This window comes from Pollachius pollachius (genome assembly GCF_949987615.1).
Source record: "Pollachius pollachius genome assembly, chromosome: 15".
Lineage (NCBI taxonomy): Eukaryota > Metazoa > Chordata > Actinopteri > Gadiformes > Gadidae > Pollachius > Pollachius pollachius.
The window spans coordinates 6,012,579-6,031,070 of record NC_136948.1 but is presented as its reverse complement, the minus strand read 5'-3'; the positions used below and the strand labels follow the sequence as shown (position 1 = coordinate 6,031,070).

Sequence of the window (18,492 nt, the reverse complement as noted above, 5' to 3'; positions counted from 1 at the left end):
CTAGGTGGCGACACGTTCAGATAATTCGGACAGAAATCTCGAAATTACGAGCCAATAGAAGATCAGAGACCCACACTTTCTTCTTTTGGGGTGCTTTGTGAATATGGAAAATTAAACAGTCGTGTACACATTTAAGGGTTTATTGTGCTTTTGATACAAGAACAAGAATATTTTACATATTTTTTTTAATAGTTAATTGTTATGACACACTATTCTTTTTTTAATTTAATTGTACTTAAATGTTGAACTTAACTTTCACGCTATATTATATTATTGCAAGCAGAGCCATTGTCACAGCAAAACGTTCTGTTCCTGCCCAGGATCCACACAGTCCCCTGAACGTGAACCCTGTCAGCGGGAGGAGACTGCATGTCCCCGGCCTGACACGGGGATCCTGCGGCTCAGCGACGGCGTCTGTCGCTGCGGATTAACGAGCGGAGAGAGTGGACGGCAGTAGCCGACACAAGTTTGCAGTTTCAGCCCCCGAGAACAAAGGGACACATTCGGTCCGGATAACTTGCTGTTCGACGCGTTAACAACCCGGTCTCAACCCAGTTTGGAAACTTATTCGACATGCGGGACTTATTCCGCCGTCGTACGAGCGGTACAGACGGTATGTTTTTCTTTTACTTCAACTTGTTAGCCGCAGCTAGCTCCGAAGCTAACGCCAGATCCTAAGCGGTAGCCGTCTAGCCTAGCCTAGCTGCTAAGTCCCTATCGCAGCTTGTTAAGACCTGGCTCGGACTACTTACTGGAGTTTACTGTCCTGTATTACGACTTCTACTGTTATGTCCGTGGCAACTGTAACTGTGAGTTGTTCCGAAGAGCCAGTATGAAGTATTAGTATTATGTATCATCGTACGATAAAAACAATACATACTATTTATATAAAAACTAAACTATAGCTGAGGGATGTACCGTTTTGTGGCTGACCACATATACACAAGGAAGGGTTGTATTTCCGAAAAATAGTCGGACCCTTCCTATGGAGATACTTTCCTGCTGTTGTCAAGGGCTGTTTTTATTCATAAACCACAGGGGATCCGTCTGTATTACGCTTTATTCTGATCGATGGCTTAACAAGAGCTTTGGGTTACTTTCTGAAAACTTTTTTCTGCATGTCATTTCCAGGACTTGGAGCGGTGTGATGCTGTGTGAAGGGACCGAAGCACGAATCAAAGTTCCCCTCCCCACTTTATTGAAATAGACTTCGTCCTAATCTGTGTCGCCAACTCAATGTGAAGCATCGTCCGAGCAGACGAGCAATCTCTCGCTATCATGGAGGTGTCTCCTCGGCCCAGCGGGGAGATCCAGAGACGGAACCCGCAGAACGACTTCGAGCTGATCCAGAGGGTTGGAAGTGGGACTTATGGGGACGTGTACAAGGTACGACCATGGACCGAGTGACACCCCCTATTATCATGAGTGGCGTTGTTGTTATTCATGTGAAGAAGATGTGTACCACCCGAGTGCATGGGTGGGTTGACGGGTAACTTTCCCAGTCCACCTCTGAGAGAAGGGCTTACTTAAAGGGCTCCAATTAGAAAAACATGTTATTAGCAGTGAAGAAACTTTAACCATATGCATCATTGCTGACAATTCTGCATAGTTTTGGCAAAAAAGAAAAAGATCTGCGGTTTTTATCCTTTCGTAGGCAGTTGATATGATTAAATATGTGTATGGTGATACTCTGACATGCCTGTTGCTGGCCCTCGACTCACAAAGCCTTCAACACCCCCCCCCATTCCCCATTCCCCACCCCCTAGACGAGCCAATGGTGGAATGCAGTGCCTGGTATTCTCCGAGAGCACACGCGCACATACACCCACACACACGGGCCGCAGCCCGGTGAAATCCGAGCAGGCCCCTGTCTAAACACGCGCTGGGCTCTGGGTGTGTTCCCGGCCCGAATGACAGTGGAAATACTCTAAATGGGAAAAGTCCTCCTTTCACTCTGTCTCTCTGTATTTGTTCTGCTTCACACATTGGAAGCCTCATGGGGGAGGGTTTGTCTACGTTGGGATCAGGGCAGTGGCTGGTAATGTGTATGATGGGGTAATGAAGGTGTGTTGATTTGAATGAACGTGGGGGGAGAAGGTCATCAATGCAGGCCTTTATCACTGGTGATAACTCTGGTGGTAATGTTCATTACTTGGAGTTGCAGGTCGGAGCTGTCTTAATGCTGGGAGGTGACTACAGACGGTGAAGGCACTGCATTTATACAGCGCTTTTCTAAGCAGGGCGACCCTATGTGTGTTAAAAGGAGGGGCTCCCATTCACCCATTCAAGCATGCATCACCCATGCGTGTCAACCATGCAGTACAACAGCCAGTCAGGGGTTGGGTGTTAAGGAACTGGGCATCGAACAAGTAACCAGATGACCTGCTCAGCCTCCTGAGCACTGCACTTTGACATAATTATACATCTTGTAACTCGGCGATCACTGCAAATACTTTACTAATGTGAACGCTACGAATAATGGGTAATGAAATCATTTTGGGTCTGATGTATGACCCTGCATCTAATCAGCATAATTGTCTAGATTGAAGATTGTGTCTTGGCTGGTCTGTGCCACAGCGCAGCGCGTGGCACAGATTGACTAATGGGCGTTATTTACCCCGGCGAGGTGAAACACTCTAAGCAGCTCCTGGCTGCCTTCCTAATACGGGATCCGGCGAATACCTGGAACCAACCAAAGAACCAAACAGTTTTCCCGTCATGGAAATCCCTTGGTAAGGGAGGCGAACACGTCCTGTAGACTGCATGGAAAGGATCAATCATCCAGAGAATAATCAGGTTAGTTGCAGGGTAGGCGCCTGCCAGGGTGTTTGACGCCCAGCCGGAAGGTTGAGGGTTCAAACCCTGATGTCTGTTGTCCAACCTGTAGGCGTCCTGGTACAAGAGGTCCACCCCCAACACTCCATTAACGACATTTAGGAAATTTATATATTGTTTGAAAATATGGCTAAAGTATTTGCATTGACCGGTTATTAAACAGCCAATGTTTATTCGTGCACAGCAAATGACTTGAACAAGTAAACCATTATGAAAATTGGATTTAGATTTATTTTCTGTTGATCCACACATGACTTCTTTTACTAATCGTTGCAGTCCACATACTACATTCATCCAAACGCATAGTGGACATTACAAAAACCGCTCATATGCACTCGGCTATGATCACCTGGAGAAAGGTTCTGCTGGAAGGATTCCTCCCAGAGTTCTGGGTTTAGAGGACAGCCTGTGGTTTCCATAGTGAGGATCTAGCAGCCCAGAGACATCAGCCACCTGTCCGGCAACACCTTCCAGCAGAGCTGGATAAACCACTTCTCCGCTCCTGCCTTGATGTCTCCGCTACGGACGTTGTTGTGAGGTGACGGCGCGGAGTTGGGTGTGAGTGTGCGGGCACAGGTATCGCGTGCCACATTGCAAGCAGTGGAACATTAATGAGCGTGTTCTAGAACGTGGGTGTTTTTGTCATCTCGCAGCGCCTATGTCAGCCTCAGACATGTCGTCTTCAGTCTGGCAACGGGAAGTGGGTTCCTTGCGGCTGGTAGGCAGCCCGAGGCCTATTTAAAATCGTGAAAATGTTGAGTGTGCTTGGCTGCTTTATGTGTGGGAACTGCAGATGTACAGACATGGGTCCCGACTGCATAACTATTCACTGCTCCGTTGTCACCCCTTGAATGTTTTGTTAAAGTCCTTCTTGACGGTGGTCAAGAAGGTTTGATAAGCCGGACAAAACATACTCTGATACGCATCCACGTGCATATACACACGCACGTAATCATTTAAAAGCACCAAACAGATCACTCATAGGGTCATAGGGTCACATGGTAACAAATCAACAGTTCAAGTTGGAATACAGTAGAGGATGTTATGCATATTTCCCAGCAGTGTTTGCGTAAAAGAAAAAATGATTTACCGCCAATGATTTAATTCAATTGTTTAAACAATTGACGGTAGTTTCAGTTTCACATTAGCAGTGCCTGCAATCCAACCCTGATGAGTGTGAGTGGTTGATTAGTATACCCCCCCCCATATGGATGCTGCTGCAGATCCTAATTTTTACTTGCTGCATTGGATCACCATTGTGTCCTAAGATGCGTATGAGACCATGCACTCCAGCATGCATTTAGTAACTAATATCTATTTGTGTGTGTGTGTGTGTGTGTGTGTGTGTGTGTGTGTGTGAGCGCACACATGTTCTCCGTATGCATGTACACGTGTTTTTCGTATGCGTGTGCATGTGTTCTCTGTATGCATGTGCACGTGTTGGCCTTAATTCATTTCATTTATTTATTTAAAGGACTGCACTTTAATCTACATTTCTGTAAATGTGGCAGTGTTAGCCAGCAGGCTCATTATCAGCTGTAGTCCTTTGGCAAGATGTTAAGCTAGGCACAGGATGGCTAAAAAGTAAGAACATATTAAAGAATATACACAGCAACAGATAACAGTATAACATGATGCCTTATGTGCGTGCATGTTGACCGCTGCGTGCGGGGTACAGTTCTTATCCCGAGGTCGGCGTGTTTCATCTGGGGGTTACGGACCTCCAGCTCCCCTCCTCCATCACATCAAACCTGGGTCTGGAGCCCAGCACAGAGCACTTTGCTAGGCAATGAGCTGGCAGGAAACCCTCTTGTCGGGCCTCCTCTGGGGTGATTGCAGTGTTGACGCGCTGAACCACTGTGTAAACGATGTTGTTGAACAGGAAGTTAAAGCGGTGGTCCAATCAGGTGGCGGATCAGTGAACTGGGTGCAAGGTGTGACTCATGGATGCAGAGGAGTTGTAACAAGAGATTGCGAAAGAGGTTTTTTGATGTTCCTTTGTCATGTACAAAATACAATCAGGTTAGGAGATGGTTTGCGTTGCTGATCGAGGGACTCAGATTGAAGTTCCTACCCTTGTTTCTGTTCATGATGACTTCCCTCGACGTTTAACACTACTGATCGTGTATCAGTCTATCTGTTCTGCTTTGACAGTCGCTGCTTTTATCAAGGGTTTCATATCCACAATCATCAGCCATGGCTGGATAAGATGTATTATAGGATAGACTATAAGAAACTATAGGATATTATAGGATAGACTATAGTTCTACATGTAGTCTCACTTAAGTATCTCTAAGATAACTGTAACAAAACAGGGCTCTTGTGGTTGTTGTTGATCAAACCTGTGGCTTGTGTCACAACATTGCATCGTGTTACATTACAGTTCAGGTTTATCTTCAGTTCTGATAAAGCTTATCGTTCATGTACACTAAGCTAGTCCCACTGTAACATGGGTTGAGTCTTTTGTCAGTCACTGATGATGGCCGTTTTGTTTTTCAGGCGCGAAACATCAAAACGGGAGAGCTGGCTGCCGTGAAGATTATTAAACTGGAACCAGGTAAGTGTCCTCCTCCGCCTTGTCGTTGGCCTAACGGAGAGAATGCAACACACGTTTTTGTTTTCCAAAATGTCCACTGCTGTTAAGCGTGGAACACACTGGCCCAACCGTTGGCCATCTGAAGCGTTTGGGGAGACTCGGACGAGTTCGGGAACAAATCTGTTCGTTGTGTTCAGCTGTGTTGGAAGCTTTTGGAACCAGGCGGGCGGTGTCTGGTCCGATTCAACATGCAAAGTCTGAGAGCGTTGGCGTCGTGAGGATTCGAGCCTCTGATTGGTTGTGTGCTGCTCGCAAACAACCAGCGAATCAGCAGTGTGTGTGTGTGTGGGAGGTGCGGACTAGCGCCACGAGACTAGCGGCACCTGATGTTAAGTAGACTTATTGCATCTCGAGCAAGTGCAGCCCTTTCACGCTACTCTGTAGTTGGCAGTAATCTTTGCGGTATGTTTCAATGCAACTTTTCTAACGACTGGGTCAGGCGAGAGGCAACTGAGTGGTTGGATAAAGGCAGTTGGCCGTTGGTTTGAGTCTGGGCTGTGTGTGGGCCCCTTTTTTTTTCTTTGGTTGAACTGGGATTGGGATGACCAGTTAACAACAAACAATGATAAACGACTCTAAAGTCAATAAGTGAAATCTATATTTTGAAGTGTGTGCAATTTCTGGAGAATAGTGTGCAAGTAATAGATACAATAATTGTTAAATACAAACAATTAAGGATGTGTAGATACTTTTGTCCTTCTGGGAAGAAAATGTTCTCGTATAATCATTTATTTAAATGTAAGTAAAAGTATTGTGTGTGGAACTCTCACTAGAACTATTGGGGGGGAAATTATGGTCGCACAGGATCTCTGGTGGTCGTGGGGGGAGACCTTTCAGGTTGCACTCTCCCTACCAATGATCTGTAGTGGTTGTGGTGCCGTTGACCACACTGTAGTATTTTTATGATGTGGTTGATGGGGTCGGTCATGCAGGTGGGTGTTGTATGGTGCTGGTGATGCTAGTAACTGGTGACCCAGTGACGGAGCTACTGTTGGCCAGATTAGAGGGATTACGGGTGGGTTTTGGCCCCAGGCCTCGAGACAAAGCCTGGAGGATTACCCGACATTAAACCGTGAGATTCCCTCCTCAAGTGTGTCCCTGTCGCCCACGGCCTCATCATCACCAAGAGGAAGAGGATGATACTGGTGGAGGAGAAAGGGGGTGCTAAGTAGAATGGCTTCAGCTTACATCATAGTACTCAGATCTTAACGACCTGTCCTCTTATCTGGACACGGAGATGATCACTCCCCTGACACATTGCGATGCTGCAGTGACACTTCCCACAGCCTCAGTCAGAGCTTTCGAGCTTCGAGATGTGAACACTTTATTTATCTTCAAGGGGAAGCCTGGGTGTCCTAAAGGGAGGATAATACTAAAGGACAGCGAAGAATATTTGAGAGGAAAATATACAAATTACGCTGTAAATATAATAACTACACATCACATTCACATAAAAAAAAGGAACAAATGTACAATATTTACAGATAGATACATTATTATAAACGTTTATCCACACAACACATCCAAAGATGTATTTAATATGTTAAAGTAACACAATCTATATCGGTGGACCACACACACCACAAACATATTCACAAACGAAAGCCAACGGTGTGACAAGCACAGGCTGTGTCTCGTGGGTCCAGGATGTGGTCTCCCTGCAGACGGAGAGGTTCTGGAACTGTTGTTTATGCGCACAAGTCACAGAAGATCATCCAGCTTAGCCGCAGGTTGCAGTGAAGAACGCAGAGGGACAGGTTTTATAACCTCCCCACGATAGGGGGAAGTTGGAGGTAGACGCAGTAGAGATAATGCACACACACACACATATATATAGGTTTTAAGCACCTTGGGCAGAAAGGCATTTATAAAAATCAATGGTTATCATTATGGATATTAGTATTATTATCGTCATCAACATTACAAATCGACTTGCTCTCCAGAGGCCCAGCCCGTGCATCCTGTTTGAACAGGAATGTCACCTCCCAGCATGCTTTGCTCCGCTGCCATCCTTGCAGTAAACACCTTAGGGTGGACCCAGGGACCAAACCAGTTGGACCAGGAGGAGGAGTGTCGTTGACACACACGAGGCACCACAGGGCACCAGGGAAAGGTTGAATGGGGACCGTTTGGACTAGCGTTTGGTTCCTCGTTTGGACTAGCGTTTGGTTCCGTCTCTGATGTGTGGTATGGATGCCACATTCCTAAGTGAATTATGAAAGCTGTGGGGCTATCTGATGAAGGCTGCCAAACGCCAGTGATTGGTTCAGCAGGCGAAACGGGCGGGCCTGTCGAACAGCCGATTACATCCCATTGGTGTTTGTGGGTTAGCCACGATGACTGAGCAGATCTGCTCACACCTACCTGTCCTTTATGCCACCGAAACGACATAAAGGTGAATCATACATTCAGTTGAAGCTGAAACATGCCCTAGGCCCTGAAGCTTCCCAACATTGATTTAATGACGTGCTTCTGCAATGCAACCATTAGGATCTGTAAAGGTGTTTTGCTGAAGTATCATTGACTCATAAACAGGAACTTCTGGCCCCCCGATAGCTTGCTCTGTAGCTAATAAATAATACAAGGCCTTTTGTAACATGTGGGAGCCATTAGGCGATCGCAGGCATCAGCTTAGGGAACACACTGGCGGCCCCGGGGGGAAGTAGCTGAGCGGCCTGATCACTGCCAGGCGTTGGACTGATGGTAAGGTGGCTATAAAAACCAACAAAAGGCCTTGCCGAGCAGGCTTCTGGTTTCTAACGCAGCACCCCTCTGTGCCCTTCGCCGTACGGTCCAGACGGCGTCCTGCACGCGCTAGCTGTTGCCTCATTTTAGAGGAACGACTCGGAGGACTACGGTCTCCAGTTAAGCCTTGGTTATGGTTCAACGTTGACGCAACGCAATGACAACGCAGCCGCTTTTTGGGAGGCGCACGTCAGGCCCTTGCGGTGGATGCAAGGAGGGTCCGCAAGGATGTAATGAGTCCGTAAAACCCCTTGCGTTGCGTCGACGTGGGACCATAACTAAGCCTTTACCCCTTCTGTGGTGAAGCATTTCAGCACCACACAGAGCACGCGTTGCTGCCGCTGCCAGGAGGTGACACAGCGGACGGGAAGCGATCAGTCTCGTAGGAAACAGTTCAGGGGCGCGACTGTGAACAGATGGGCAGCCAGGGCCGTTCAGATCCTCATCACATCGAGCAGATTTTTGTCTCAAGCATCGAAACTCAAACCACTAGAGCTGTATGATTAATGGATACTAATATTGGATGTCTTTGTTCTGATATTTAGAGCACTACCACGGACCTCGTGTTACATGGTCACTATACTTAACCCTCACCCTGTAAAAGGGAGAACATAACCTTTATTGGTTAAGGCCAACATGAACTGAGGATGTGCATCCTTAGTATATCATCATAGGTTTAAGCCTTTTGAAATTAAATACAGCAAAACATCCACAGTGCAACCCCTAACCATAATGGCTGGCCTTTGCAGGTGTTCTCTTCAACGGGATGTGGGTGGTCTCCTCAAATCAATTTTCTTGAGCTTAATGCGTCTAATGCGTCCACTTTTCTTTGTCTCTAGGTGCGATGATTCTGTGTTAAAAGATCGTTAATAGAGATATTATTGTAGTTCAGAGGCGACTACCACAGGAAGATGCAGCAGAACTGAAACTATAGACAACCATTCATGTAGGCTTTTACTCTGGATAGTTTGGTAGAAACCAGTAGTTATGGCAGTTTGCTTTGATGCAGTCCTGTCTAGCTGTACAAGTAGAGCTAGCATTAACACGTCCCTGGTTAGCCCCTGGTTAGCCCCAACCCAGTAGGTTAGTGTGTCTATCTGATCAGCTAGGGCTAGCATTAACACGGCCCTGGTAAGTCCCTGGTTAGCCCCAACCCAGTAGGTTAGTGTGTCTATCTGAACAGGTAGAGCTAGCATCAACACGGCCCTGGTAAGCCCCTGGTTAGCCCCTGGTTAGCCCCTGGTTAGCCACTGGTTAGCCCCAACCCAGTAGGTTAGTGTGTCTATCTGAACAGGCAGAGCTAGCATTAACACCTCCCTGGTTAGCCCCTGGTTAGCCCCAACCCAGTAGGTTTGTGTGTCTATCTGAACAGGCAGAGCTAGCATTAACACGCTCCTGGTTAGCCCCAGCTCACTAGGTTTCATACCCAATGTGGCCACCCATACAAGAAAAACGTATTCAACCGCAGCGCTGTGAGACGCTTGGGTGGGGACCAAACAACACACTTCAAACACTCGACCGAGGTCTGACTATATTCATTGATCATGGGCTGTTGCAACAAACATATTTCTCCTACGGGGGATGAATAAAGTTGTATCTAATCTAATCTAATTGGGCTGTACCATTTGATTCCCATAATGATAATCAAACTGTGATTAAATGATAGTTTTATAAAACGGCCACCAATGTGAGCACGGCTACGACCCGCCATCTCTCCCCTTCCCCGGTCCAAAGGGTAATTCTGTTCGCTGGTGTTCAGTAGAGCTGAATGCTGCAGTGTACCGGGACTGATCATGACTCGTACCAGGGGTGCTAATCTCTCTGGAGCCGGTTCTTTCCGGATTACAAAAACCATCCAGATGTGTGCGGATTACAGGCCTCCCGAAAACATCGCCATTAAATGCATTCAAGTGAGACTTGATGTATTCTCATTACAGACCTCTCTCGCTATCGTTCTGCATGAGCCTTTTGCAAACCCCATGTTCCACTCGGACCAACTCATCTGCTGGTACAATGGGCCTTATTCACCTAGCAGCCACTTGACGCCGGATTACGCATTCAGCCCCCCCCACCCGGCTAGCCGTTTGAACCAAGATGGCCGCTCTGTGAATTACTCCCATTCCCCCCATTTGCAGCTCTGGTGCTAGCGACTAGCTGTGGTGACCACACTAAATGCCCAGCGGTTCTTCTGAGTTCATAACCACCACATGACCTTAGACATAATGATCCTGTTGAGGTCTATAGTGTGTGTGTGTGTGTGTGTGTGTGTGTGTTGATTCACGATTCAGTCCCAAAGACGTTGGGTGACGTTCAGAATATTAACGCCGGTCTATAGCTCCGGCAGCGTCTCTGAAGGCATGTTTACCTCCATAGCCCCGATGTCATCGACTATCGGCAGCGTCCACAAAACAAGTGACCTCTGCCTCAGACTTTCAAGTTGCGTAACACAAGTTCAAACAATCTGTGTCAACACAGGTTTTTTTTAATTTTCTTTCCATCGTACATTTCTCCAAGGTGAAAGGTGGAACCCACCTCCAGTGTACGCCCCAGCCCGCTGTTCCTGGAGGTGTACAGTACACAGTACTCCAGGCAAATGGAGGCCTTTGGTTTGACACCAAACACTTGTAGCACGTCAAAGGCCTTGAATGGTCAAATTGCCCGGAACCTCTGGGTTTAAGGAATGCACTCCATCTAGAGTACAGTGGAATGCAATAGCCAGAGAGAGAGAGAGAGACACACACACACACACACACACACACACACACACACAGCCATACTGGGAGAGAGAGACACGCACAAAAGGCTGCTTGTTTACCACTCCAGACTTAGATTCAGACTCTCATGGGACCATCCTTGAACTCATTCATTTCTCTACTCCCCCCTCATTCCACTCCACAAGACGACAGCCCCACGTTTTAAAATCAGAGCAATCACAGATCTACAGCTGGCCATCTAATGTTTGTATCGCACCGGACTCTTCTACATGGAAATGCAAAATGTGCAGAAACACAGTTGCTAGTGAACTGCAGGATAAGGCTGATCTACTGGTGTTAGGTTAGGGTATCTGCCAAAGGTCCAAAAGAGGATTAAACAAATATCAGACTGTATGATCAGATAACATCTTTACTACTCCCACAAAGGAAAACAGGCATCACTGCAATGACAAACGGATAAACATTTTCTAATCAATAATCTTGGGAGGTAGACTTGATTCAGAATGTCCACGATGAGGAGTCCATCTGTAAAGGCCAGAACTAGAGGGAGGTTGTTAAGTCTGGGTAAAGACCAGTTTGTGGTCGTTTGATTGAAGATTCTTCTCGGCTGTCACAATGCTTCTCATTGGTCGTGGTTTGGTTCCTGTGGGGAGTAAGCAGATCCCATCAGCCGACTGCTACTGCTGACAGATCTCCTCTGTTTCTAAATGTGTCAGAGATTCCCTTGGATTTTTGTGTGTGTGTGTGTGTGTGCAGAGTGCGCATTTACAATTGTTAGTGGGCCAATTTTGTGTGTGTGTGTGTGTGTTTGTTTGATTGAGAGAGATGGTGAGAAAAAGTGTTCCAGGACCTTGTCTGACTTCTCAATTGGTAGCAGCTGGCCTCACATACTTCAGGTCTCCACTGCTTCCTACTGATAGCACGTGTGTTAGCACTGTGCTAGTTTCCTACTGATAGCATGTGTGTTAGCACTGCACTAGCTTCCTACAGATAGCACTGTTAGCACTGCGCTAGCCAGCTACTGATAGGACGTGTGTGAGCACTGCGCTAGCTTCCTACTGATAGCACGTGTGTTAGCACTGCGCTAGCTTCCTACTGATAGCACGTGTGTTAGCACTGCGCTAACTTCCTACTGATAGCACGTGTGTTGGCACTGCGCTAGCTTCTTACTGATAGCACGTGTGAGCACTGCGCTAGCTTCCTACTGATAGCACGTGTGAGCACTGCGCTAGCTTCCTACTGATAGCACGTGTGAGCACTGCGCTAGCTTCCTTCTGATAGCATGTGTGTTAGCATTGCGATAATTTCCTACTGATATTACGTGTAAGCAATGCACTAGCTTCCTACTGATCTGATGTGTGTTAGCACTCCGCTAGCTTCCTAATTGATCGGATGTGTGTTAGCACTCTGCTATTTTTCAAAGCACATTATGTTCCTTTTCTGTGTTATTGACACGCCCATGGTACAGCTTTTGGCCTAGGGTTGGGTGCTACACCAGTTATGCTAATGAGGAGCAGTTAGCTGTTGCCAAAATCATTAGGTTGAGTAATGGATAAAAAAAACGAAGAAAATTAGCATGACTTAAGACTTTATATTGGATATATAAGGATATGAAAGGTGTTCAGAGTTCACCTAGACTCTGCATAGCCTACTCCAACACCCCCCCAACCCCACACACCCTGCTAAGGCACTTATTGTATGTTGTACATCCTGGCCATTCGTATACACACTAATTGTATGTTGTACCTCCTGGCACTTAAAAATAGTACTTGCCATTGTGTACCATCTTATCTCAGCAGTCTTTGTTGCATACGGGAATGGGTTAACCTAGCTATTGTTAGTGCTTGGCACTTGGTTTTATATGCATCATTACTGTAACGACACCGATATGTTGTTTCTCTTCTTCTGAACAATGTACTTATGTCAGTCGCATTGGATAAAAGCGTCTTCCAAATGCCCTAAATATAAAAGAGTTCAATTCTGCGTAAAACATTTGAAAAAAGTACCATTTGCTATTTATAACCAGTAGTAGATCTTCCGGTGACGTCAGCATTAAGTTTGAACAACTAATGTATGACTTCCTCAACGCTGTTGAGTGACTGAAGTGACCCAGTCTGTGTCCTATTTTGCAACGAAACTTGACATTTTAAATATGTAAAAAACGGTGATTAATTTCGATGTATTGTCCTTGCAGCTGATGATAGAGGTCATAGAGGAGAGGAACGTTTACTTTTTTTCAACACCAGTCAACACCCGTCTTTATCATTTCATTAATAAATGAACTCATTAATTTTCTATCGCTGGGTGCGCCCGCGCTAAGAATGTTTGCACTCGATATATTATGTATACTATTATTATTTTATGATGAAGTACTTTGGATGAAAGGCTCCATGGAATGGCATGTATTATTATTATTATTATTATTATTATATTAAAACGTATTAATCTGTGAATGCTCTCTCCTCACAGGCGATGACTTCTCCATCATCCAGCAGGAGATCTTTATGGTGAAGGAGTGCATGCACCACAACATCGTGGCCTACTTCGGGAGCTACCTCTGGTAGGATCCCTCTGCCACCCATGCACGGTCCTTTCATTCAGTCCTTCACTGGCTCACTCTCACCCATTTCATATTCCTTCCATTATTTTGTACTTTTTCTGTCCTTGCTTTTCTCTTCCTTCTTCCTTTTCTCTTCTATATTTCTTTCTTTTGTTTTTTCCATTTACCCTCGTTTGTTTGATCTTTCTTCCCTCTTTGCTCTTCCATCCTTCCTTCCTTGGCTGCCGTTATGTACATGGGATACCGCTACACTCAACCTCTTAAAATCTTGTTTTGGAAAATGCTCAGAGTTGAGGATTAAATTGTGGTTTGATTGATTTTGAATACTCAGTGAACCGAATGAACTGTTTACACTCGTATGGAAAGTACCCCAGCTCTGGATCGCAGTTTGCTCTTCCCTCATTCCTTATTCCATTGTGTCAAGTAGCATTCAAACTGTGAGGCGTATCCCGGAGTTATATCATGCCAAATGTTGAAGCTCTTCCTGGTGTTTGAACTATTCCTGGTGTTTGAACTATTCCGGTGTTAGAACTCTTCCTGATGTTAAAACTCTTCCTGATGTTAAAACTCCACCTGTAGCTGGAACTCGTCCTAGGGTAAGAACTCTTCTTAAATTAGGATTTTCCTGTAGCTGGAACTCGTCCTGCAGTAAGTAATCTTCCTGTAGCTGGAACTCTTTCTAGAGTTTTTCCACTCTTACTGAAGTTAGAATTTTTGAAGTAAGAACCCTTCCGGGAATTAAAACTCTTCTGGGAATCAACGGTCATTAATAAATGACGTGACAGTATTTTCCTCGAGGCTTCTGAGCCAACGCGTGCGAGAACGCGGCAGTCATGTTTGCTTACGGGGGGCCCTTCGGTGCCAGGTCGCGGGCCCTCCGGGGCCTGGCGGTGGGACTGTAGACTGGTATCAGCAGAGGAAGCAGGAGCCGCCCGCCGCCTCTTGGCTTCCAGCAGGTTTAACGAGAATACACCCTCAGAAGTGGTTGGTTAACGTGTGTGTGTGTGTGTGTGTGTGTGTGTGTGTGTGGAAGCTGAGCCTGGCAATAGTTTCTTGTGGGAAGAAATGAGGGTCACCAGAATATATAGAGGTTTGGATCACTATCACAGCATTGTCTCGTGAAGGATTTAATCCCTAACCGTCAGTGATATTAGATTTTTTTAATTAAATGGTTGCCTTATTTTAGAGATTTGACTCGATTGCTTGTGTGTGTGGTTCAATCCCTCTTTATGTGGGGATCCATCCCGCTGTGTGTGTGGTTCAATCCCTCTTAATGTGGGGTTCCATCACACTGTTTGGGGTTCATCCCGCTGCGTTGCTTTGTTCCATCCCACTGTGTGTGTGGGGGTTCAATCCCACTGTGTGTGTGGGGGTTCAATCCCACTGTGTGTGGGGGTTCAATCCCACTGTGTGTGTGGGGGTCCTTCCCTCTGTGTGTGGGGGTTGATTCTGATGTGGGTTGGGATCAATCGTACCTTGTCTGTATTTTTGCGACCAGACCTTCTGCGTTGGGTTCTGTGTTTTGGGTCACACCCCGCGGTTGTCTCTGCTGAATAGTGGTCCCTCTGACCTCTCTGTCTGTCTCGTTTGCTGCAGCCGGGAGAAGCTGTGGATCTGCATGGAGTACTGTGGGGGCGGCTCCCTACAGGACATCTACCACGGTGAGCTGCTCTCCGGATCACACCGAGACACCAGGGACAGCGGAGAGCCTTCCAGTGTGTTATGATGTCAACTGTCATTATGTATTAATGTGTGTGTGTGTGTTACAGTGACCGGACCTCTGTCTGAAGTTCAGATAGCATACGTTTCCAGGGAGACTTTACAGGTAAGGTGTTTTGAAAACCCTTTGTTCAATCTTCCAGGTATTGAATATCAAGTTTAGTCTTTCAGGAAACCTCATCTTTCATCAACAGTGCGACTGAAAGTGACTCACAATTAAACCTAAAAGCAATGTTCACTTACAGCCGATTTTAAATGATCTTATTGTAAAGAAAATTCTGTCTCACTATTGATGGATAATAACGTATTCATTTGTTGGCTTTTTACGTCCATTCAAACCCTGTCGGTCCTCATTAAAAGACTCTCCTCTTCACAGGGTTTGGGATATCTGCACATCAAGGGCAAGATGCACCGAGACATCAAGGTACAACGACCGACCCTCATGCATGTATCACAATGGTTCCTGGATCACTACCAGCTCCCAGTGGGTGCTACACACTGGTGGTGGTTAGTGAGGTCCCCCCCTTCACTGTAAAGCGCTGCAACTGTGATCTCCAATAGTCCAACATTATTACAGCCCGTAGCACACGGACGACGATACAAGAGCTTAGCGGAACAGACTGTAATAAATAGGGTGTTTGGCCCTGGGGCCAAGAGGTTCGGGGTCCAGTCGCGGTCTGCCTCCCCTGCTCCTTAATGAGGCCGCTTCTAAAAATACACTCTGCTTTGGTCCAACGTGCTGATGACCGACAGGATAAACAGTGAATCAATTCTGAACCAGCAGGCCCATATAAGTCCCAGGCCCGGGACGGCCTTGTGTTGACACAGCCGAGCCCGGGCGCCGTATCTCTGGCCGGGTCATCGGTCATCGGTCGACAGCCGCGGTGCGTGGAAACCGGGGGAGTGAGGATGTGAGCAAATCCATTTGTGAATCCTCGATGACGAGGGAGAGCACATGATACGGCCTGACGACCCCCTTGCGTCATGTGACCGCGTGAGGCCAGCGTTGATACCGCAGGTCACGGCTGGGCTCGTTATCTCTGCTCCGGTCCGCTGCCCAGAGCACGCTTCCTGTTTCCTGTGTCAGTCAGCCGGGGCCAACAGATACAGAGTAGATCTTTTCCTCACGGCTAGGGATGCATGGGGCTGGCCAGGCTAACTCCACAGCTAGTGATGCATGGGGCTAGCCAGGCTAACTCCACAGCTAGTGATGCATGGGGCTAGCCAGGTTAACTCCACAGCTAGTGATTCATGGGGCTAGCCAGGCTAACTCCACAGCTAGTGATGCATGGGGCTAGCCAGGCTAACTCCACAGCTAGTGATGCATTGGGCTAGCCAGGCTAACCCCACAGCTAGTAAGGCATGGGGCTAGCAAGGCTAACCCAACAGCTGGTGATGCATGGGGCTAGCCAGGCTAACTCCACAGCTAGTGATGCATTGGGCTAGCCAGGCTAACCCCACAGCTAGTAAGGCATGGGGCTAGCAAGGCTAACCCAACAGCTAGTGATGCATGGGGCTAGCCAGGCTAACCCCACAGCTAGTAAGGCATGGGGCTAGCCAGGCTAACTCCACAGCTAGTGAGGCACGGGGCTAGCCAGGCTAACCCCACAGCTAGTGAGGCATGGGGCTAGCAAGGCTAACCCAACAGCTAGTGATTCATGGCGCTAGCCAGGCTAATTCCACAGCTAGTGATGCATTGGGCTAGCCAGGCTAACGCCTCAGATAGTGAGGCATGGTTCTAGCCAGGCTAACTCCTCTGCTAGTGAGGCATCCGGCTAGCCAGGCTAACCCCACAGCTAGTGATGCATGGGGCTAGCCAGGCTAACTCCACAGCTAGGGATGCATGGGGCTAGCCAGGCTAACTCCACAGCTAGTGATACATGAGGCTAATAACACAAGCCCCTTTACACAGACTGCCATGAAGCACTCAAAGTGTATTGCCATCGTTGCAATATTATTAACCCACTTTCGAGATGGCTACCATGCCTCGCTGAGCTTATGAAACCCAACACACTCTGGTTTCTTCCCTTTAGTGGTTAATCATCTTTTTTCAAAGCACGGGTCTGTTTATTTACCCAACAGGCTCTCTGTTATGGGCTGTTGGTTCAAGTCGGGGCCATTGAACCATAATGTGTTTTGTTTCTGTTTGTTTTGCCTAACAGGGGGCCAATATACTCCTAACAGACTATGGAGACGTAAAGCTAGGTAAGTGTGTGTGGTTGCGCACGTGTTATTATTATTATTATTATTATTATATCCTTTATTTAACCCTGTTTAGTCTCATTGAGATTAAAATCTCTTTTACAAGAGAGACCTGGCCAAGATGGACAGCAGTACACAGTTCCAACATAAAACAAGTGATCTTATAGTAACAATACATTTAGATCATAATCGTGTGTGTGTGTGTGTGTGTGTGTGTGTGTGTGTGTGTGTGTGTGTGTGTGTGTGTGTGTGTGTGTGTGTGTGTGTGTGTGTGTGTGTGTGTGTGTGTGTGTGTGTGTGTGTGTGCGCGTGTGTGTAAATACGTTGTCTTAAACGCCCACTGCTCCGTGGTCAGCCGACTTCGGGGTGGCCGCCAAAATAACCGCTACCATTGCTAAGAGGAAGTCCTTCATTGGAACACCTTACTGGTAAGTGGTTCCCATTCATCCTAGTGGCCAACGCATTCACTTCCACCACCCAGCTATCATTTTCTGGGGCCCAGATTTCCGCCAGGTGGACAAGGGCCCATAGGCTCAGGACCAGGCAGCTCTGACGTGTGGGGGAGAGAGTCCACTTCATGAGGATGGCTCAGCATGACCTCATGGTGATGCCAGGGCTGTGAACTTTGATTTTTTATGAGTCATAATGTCTGACTTTGAGATTATAATGGTAAAAATAGATCATGGAAAATCACTTATATCCCCTCCCCCTGGATGTTTCTGTGGGAAATAGATTGTTTTTGGCACTCTGAGGTGTCAATTAATAAATTAAGTGGATTGAATTTGTTTTTTTATTGAACCCCTGTCCGTTTAGGATGAGTATTTACTAAAAACTAATGTGTCCTTAGCAGTAAGTAATCTGTAATTAGCACTTAGTTTTCTGTAATTAGAGATGAGTAATTAGCAGTTATCATTTAGTAATGAGCAGCTGGTCATGCCCCCCTCCTCCCATGTGATCAGGATGAGTATTTACTCATTAGTAATGTGTAATTATCAGTTGGTAATGAGCTGCGGGTCATGTGATCAGGATGAGTATTTACTCATTAGTAATGTGTAATTATCAGTTGGTAATGAGCTGCGGGTCATGTGATCAGGATGAGTATTTACTCATTAGTAATGTGT

General features: G+C 46.6%; 1 protein-coding gene across 6 annotated transcripts in view; it reads left to right on the top strand.

Moving 5' to 3' along the window:
• Positions 1-341: 341 nt before the first annotated feature.
• map4k5 (mitogen-activated protein kinase kinase kinase kinase 5) overlaps positions 342-18,492 on the top strand; it is a 44,773-nt gene continuing 26,622 nt past the window's right edge. For 3 of the 6 annotated variants that reach the window (XM_079752367.1, XM_079752366.1, XM_079752365.1), the window contains exons 1-9: positions 343-613; positions 1,132-1,386; positions 5,335-5,392; positions 13,360-13,450; positions 15,047-15,111; positions 15,220-15,275; positions 15,546-15,593; positions 17,332-17,374; positions 17,727-17,799. In XM_079752367.1, coding sequence (XP_079608493.1) covers positions 1,279-1,386; positions 5,335-5,392; positions 13,360-13,450; positions 15,047-15,111; positions 15,220-15,275; positions 15,546-15,593; positions 17,332-17,374; positions 17,727-17,799 — 542 coding nt within the window. In that variant the 5' untranslated portion in view covers positions 343-613; positions 1,132-1,278. Of the gene's footprint in view, positions 614-1,131; positions 1,387-5,334; positions 5,393-13,359; positions 13,451-15,046; positions 15,112-15,219; positions 15,276-15,545; positions 15,594-17,331; positions 17,375-17,726; positions 17,800-18,492 lie in introns of all 6 variants that reach the window. The other 3 variants (XM_079752364.1, XM_079752363.1, XM_079752368.1) reach the window with 2 other exon arrangements.